Source organism: Tupaia chinensis, unplaced genomic scaffold (genome assembly GCF_000334495.1).
Source record: "Tupaia chinensis unplaced genomic scaffold, TupChi_1.0 Scaffold143615_1, whole genome shotgun sequence".
NCBI classification, from domain to species: Eukaryota; Metazoa; Chordata; class Mammalia; order Scandentia; family Tupaiidae; genus Tupaia; species Tupaia belangeri.
This window is the reverse complement of record NW_006203463.1, coordinates 780,670-785,577: the sequence shown is the minus strand read 5'-3', so window position 1 is coordinate 785,577 and position 4,908 is coordinate 780,670. Positions and strand designations below refer to the sequence as shown.

General features: G+C 51.4%; 1 protein-coding gene across 1 annotated transcript; it reads left to right on the top strand.

Moving 5' to 3' along the window:
• Positions 1–2: 2 nt before the first annotated feature.
• RASL11B (RAS like family 11 member B) lies at positions 3–4,348 on the top strand (the record flags this gene model as incomplete). Its single annotated transcript, XM_006164378.3, has 4 exons — positions 3–33; positions 617–673; positions 1,777–1,853; positions 2,862–4,348. Coding segments are annotated over 4 exons (636 nt in total), but the record flags the coding sequence as incomplete, so codon positions are not given.
• Positions 4,349–4,908: the final 560 nt, after the last annotated feature.

Here is a 4,908-nt window from a genome sequence, read left to right as displayed (position 1 = left end):
CCGTGGTGGGGGCCAGCGGCGTGGGCAAGACTGGTGAGTCGTTGCGCCGAGCTCCGGGCTGGACGTGGGCGACCCCCTCTGGGAGCGGGGATCAGCGAGGCGTGGGGAGGGGGGAGCTGCAGCTGGACCGCGCGTCCCCTCCCCTCCTCCAGGAGGGACCTTAGCCACTGTCGCCTCCGTCCTTCCTGCTCCCTTCAACAAGTGAGGCCAGTCGGGATCCAGAATGGCCAGGTGACTCCGGGCACCACCAGCTCAATTAGGTTAGGACTTTGGGGTTCTGGAGTCTCTGGCAGCGCCTGGCACAGAAAAGAGACTAGGTGGACCTCAGCTCTCCTGGACATCCTTAAGGTTAGGAAGACGTTTGTCTGCTGGGAGATTAGGGGCTCAGCCTGGCTGGGGGCTTGGGGCTGCAAATGACCCTTCCAGCTGGACGGAGCCGTAATTTATGGTGCCTTCCAGCCCCTTCCGTCGTGTCTGGAGGAAGGGTCAAGGAGCCACGGGTAGGAATTTCACTCGGTGGCCGTCGGTGGCTTTCTTGGGGAGAGTCGTGCTCCGGGCGGGGGGTGGAGAGCAGTTGGGCTTCCAGGGCTAACCCTCTTCCTTTTCTGCCCGGCAGCCCTGGTGGTTCGGTTTCTCACCAAGCGCTTCATCGGCGACTACGAGAGAAACGCAGGTGAGGGAAATGCTGCGTGCCTGGAGGCCTGCTGCCCCGTTTCTCATGCCCTGGCCCAGGTTCCTTCAGGGTTCCTTCAGAGTGACCGTCAGCGTCAGGGTCCTGCCAGGCGACTTTGCATGCCCCTCCTTGCCGGCCCACAACTGCCATCTGGCTTCATTCCACTCCCAACCCATTCATCATTTTATCAAGGGCCTGAAAGTATTCCCCAGTATGTTTTAACTAGCGGGACCCCAGCTGGAAGCACCCTTTGTACTCAAGAGCCTCTCCCTTCAAATCACTTCTGCAGAAGTCATAAAAAGGCGGCCAGCTCCTCCCCCGCCCCTCTTGCTCTGCGCTGCCTTTCAGAGCTGACCTTTTAAAGCCAAGGCCAAAGCAGAGCAGTTGTAAACCTAAAGTTCTTTTCTTAACAAAGAAAAACAACTCCATGGTAGAATTTTAGGAAAAGAGTTCCTGGGATAAATGAAAGGACAAGTATTTCAATGTCAAAGGATTAAGAAGAGCCACATGGAGGCTCCAGCCTTCCCGGTGTGCCCAGTTAGCTAATTGCTGAAATCCATAGACCCCGTGTGGTGACTGTAGGGGATTATTCGAAATGGGCCCTGTGAGCCACCCCAAGGCAATGGAGCCTGATTTTCGTTAGGGCTCATGTTCACTCTGCCTGGGAATGCCAGCTCCGCATTTGCTAATGATACCTGGCTACCAACCATGATAGCAAATGTCCAAAATAGCAAGCTATGGCCAAAGCATGGTAAAGTGCGAAAATAAAACAAATCTCACATCCCCTGCGCAAGAAAATTTACTGGAAGGAAATATTCTAAATATGGAAACTTTGTTTAAAATTAGACTAATAAGCTTCCAAAAACTTGCAAACTTTGCCCTTGTGTTTATAAATCTACTCACATGTGGTTAAGATTGCAGGTGGTTTAAAAGAAAATCTGAAGTGAGTCCATTAAATACAAATAAACTATAGGTTATTTTATTTATTTATTTGGGCAGTTGTTGCTGGCTATGCTTTTTCTCCCCACCTTAAAAAAGAAATCCAACGATGCTTTACGAGTTGTGCAGGAAACACAAACATTTCTTTTTCTTCGCCTTCCTAGGTAATCTCTATACCAGACAAGTCCAGATAGAAGGTGAAACTCTGGCTATTCAGGTCCAGGACACTCCAGGTATTCAGGTAAGAAGCTCTCGGATGGGTGCACGTGGCTGTGAGGTTGTGCACTTGTACCCCCTGCTGAAGGAGGAGAGAAATGGGGGGTCAGCTCTAGACTCTTACGTGCGGTTTGACTCTTCAACTGGACCTGGCTCTTGGTCGTTCTGAGCCTGGCTTAGTTTGGGGGATTTGGCTAACAGGCAGAAATCCTTCCTTAGGAGAATTCAGCCCAGCAGGAGAGACCAAACCAAACGTTCTTGGCATTGGCTAAGTTTCCTTGCTGTGGTTAGAAAGGTCAGTTTTTACACATGTGTCTTTGGCATTACAAACCAAATGTCTTGATGTAGTCTCCAAATACTTGGAATCGCGTTTGTGTTGTGGAAAGTTACTCTATAGACAAGAGCCGTGCGAGTGAGGGAGTGTTTTTTTTTTTTCCCTTCCTGAACTGGGCAGTTATCCAGGTTTAAATGTTCGCAGCTCCTATCTTTCCTTCCCCAGACTTACTGTCTAGCCAGTTAATTTCCCATTTTGTGCAACTACAAAGTCTCCCTGCATGCCGCTCTCTGCAGGTCGATTTTCCACTTGAGTGTGGTGAGCTGCACTGTTATTTATCCCACCCCCATGCAGCTGGGTCAACATACTGTCCAGAAAGCCCAAGTGCGTGAGGACGTTCATGTTTATGGCCTACGACCTGGTGTTACTGTGAAGGCTCTTTCGAATTCAGGATCCAGCCAGCCAGGGCACTTTTTTTTTAGGTGTCTTTTTTTTTTTTTGCCATAGGGCATGTGCATGGTCCAGAGAGAGGGAAAGTGAGACCATTTCCCAGGGGGAATGGCCATGCCATAATCCCTTCTCCATTCTCTTAGTGGAATTTTAAGTACACATGTACATGCACCCAGTGTGATTTTCAAGTTGCCAGGTCTGGGACTCAAACCTCAGTTGGCCATGTGGGAGTCCAGCGCCTTAACAGCCATGCTCACTAGGGCTCTTTTTGACACTGCGGTTCACCTTGCCGTCGCCGCTCTCTTTCAGGTCCACGAGAACGGCTTGAGCTGCAACGAGCAGCTGAACAGGTGCATCCGCTGGGCAGACGCTGTGGTGATCGTCTTCTCCATCACCGACCGCAAGAGCTATGAACTCACTGGCCAGCTCCACCAGCACGTCCAGCAGCTCCACCCGGGTGCCCGGCTGCCTGTGGTGGTCGTGGCCAACAAAGCTGACCTGCTGCACATCAAGCAGGTCGACCCTCAGCTCGGACTGCAGCTGGCTGGCGTGCTGGGCTGCTCGTTCTACGAGGTGTCCGTCAGTGAAAATTACAATGATGTCTACACTGCCTTCCACATCCTGTGCAAAGAAGTGAGTCACAGACAGCAGCCCAGTAGCACGCCCGAGAAGCGGAGGACCTCCCTCATTCCCAGGCCCAAGTCACCCAACATGCAGGACCTGAAGAGGAGGTTCAAGCAAGCTCTGTCTGCCAAAGTGAGGACTGTCACCTCCGTCTGAAGCAGGGGCACTTCAGGGCTTTGGTCTTCCAGGAAGAGGGCCTGAGGTTCTTCCGGGGCAGGAACATTGAATGCTGACTAATTCACCTTCCGGGGAGGGCCAGAGCAGAGGGGCCGAGAGGGCCTGTGGAACTGCAGCAAGCACTGTTCTGAGCACGGGCAGAACTGAGGAGGCCTGCAGGAGCCCGGGCTGCCCCCTGGAGGTGTGGGATGGCCTCTGGGTCTTCTCCACTGGAGAGGAGAAGTGAGCAGAACTGCTTTGGTTTTTGTCTTCACTACCTTGGAAAATGCCAGTGGTGGTTTTACCAAATGCATTGATGTGGTTCATGGTGGGGATGAGAACAGAGGAAGTGTTCAGGGGCTGCTTTTCCTTCTCTCTCCCCCCTTCCTTCCTTCTTTCGTTCATCCCGAGAGGAAGAATTTCTTTCCTCTGTAGGATTTGCATCTCTGGAACTTGATTCCTTGTAGAATGCCTTTCTAACCTGAAGGTTACCGCGTTATCTTTCTTCAAGAACAAGAGGGAGAACCTTCTTCTTGCCCAGAACATCGAGTTTAAGGGCAAGACTGTCCTGTGCAGAGACCTCTAAGCTGCATGGTCCGCGGGAAAGCACGGTCCCCCCGCCATGGGCTGAGGGCGTGTCCCTGGACGTGTGTTGAGTAGTCGTGAACATAGACTTCACAGACTGCCTCATTGAGAGATTGTATAGTTTGTTCTTATTTTTAACTGTTGTGTCAGGCCCAGGAAAAAAAGCGTCGATTGATTTGGCTGTGATTGGAGTCAGTGGCTCACGGCGATGACGTTGGGTTGCTTCCTTGGCCTGCCCGCGCAGGGACTATGGGTGGCTAAATACAGAAACATATCTTACAGTGACCGCACAGATGCCGGGGCTCCCCGCCAAATCCCCTACACAGATGCACTTTAAATAGCCACTCATGCTTTGGCTTAAACTGTAATTAATTTATTTTATGTACAATAAATCTCATTTTAAAAGAGCAGACATCTGAGTTGGTCCTTAATGAAACGTTAACCTTCTTCCCATCAGACAATTACTCAATGTCTTGTTTTTATGGGGCCTGTGGAATCGGGCATTCTGCCTTGCAGGGGTCTGAGCCGGGGAGGTGCACTCCGTTATCCCCTTCTCACAGCGGGAACCGAGGCGCGTCCACGGCCGGCGAGGGATGTACATTGTAATGCTGCTTTATAGTCGGCAGGAACATTTTACACTTTTTAGGTTCTCACCATAGGGCAACTGCACTTGCTGGAGAGAGGCAGTGAGAGGGAAAGTGAGAAAGCAGCGCCCCAGGGGGGATGACCACACTGCAACCCCTTCTCCCCTTTTCCATGCTCTTTGGATTTTGGGCACATTCCCGCATGCCCCTGGCATGATTTTCAAGCCTCTGGGCCAACCATGTGATCCAGTGCCTTAACCACCACACCATCTGCTGGCCCCTTCCTTACGCACTTGTGTATCTTACATGGTCTTCAGGTAAAACTAAGACAAAGGTGTAAATCTTGGAGCAAGGCCATGAGTAAATAATTGAGTCTTCACAAGATTCCTTAGACATGTGCTCTCCTC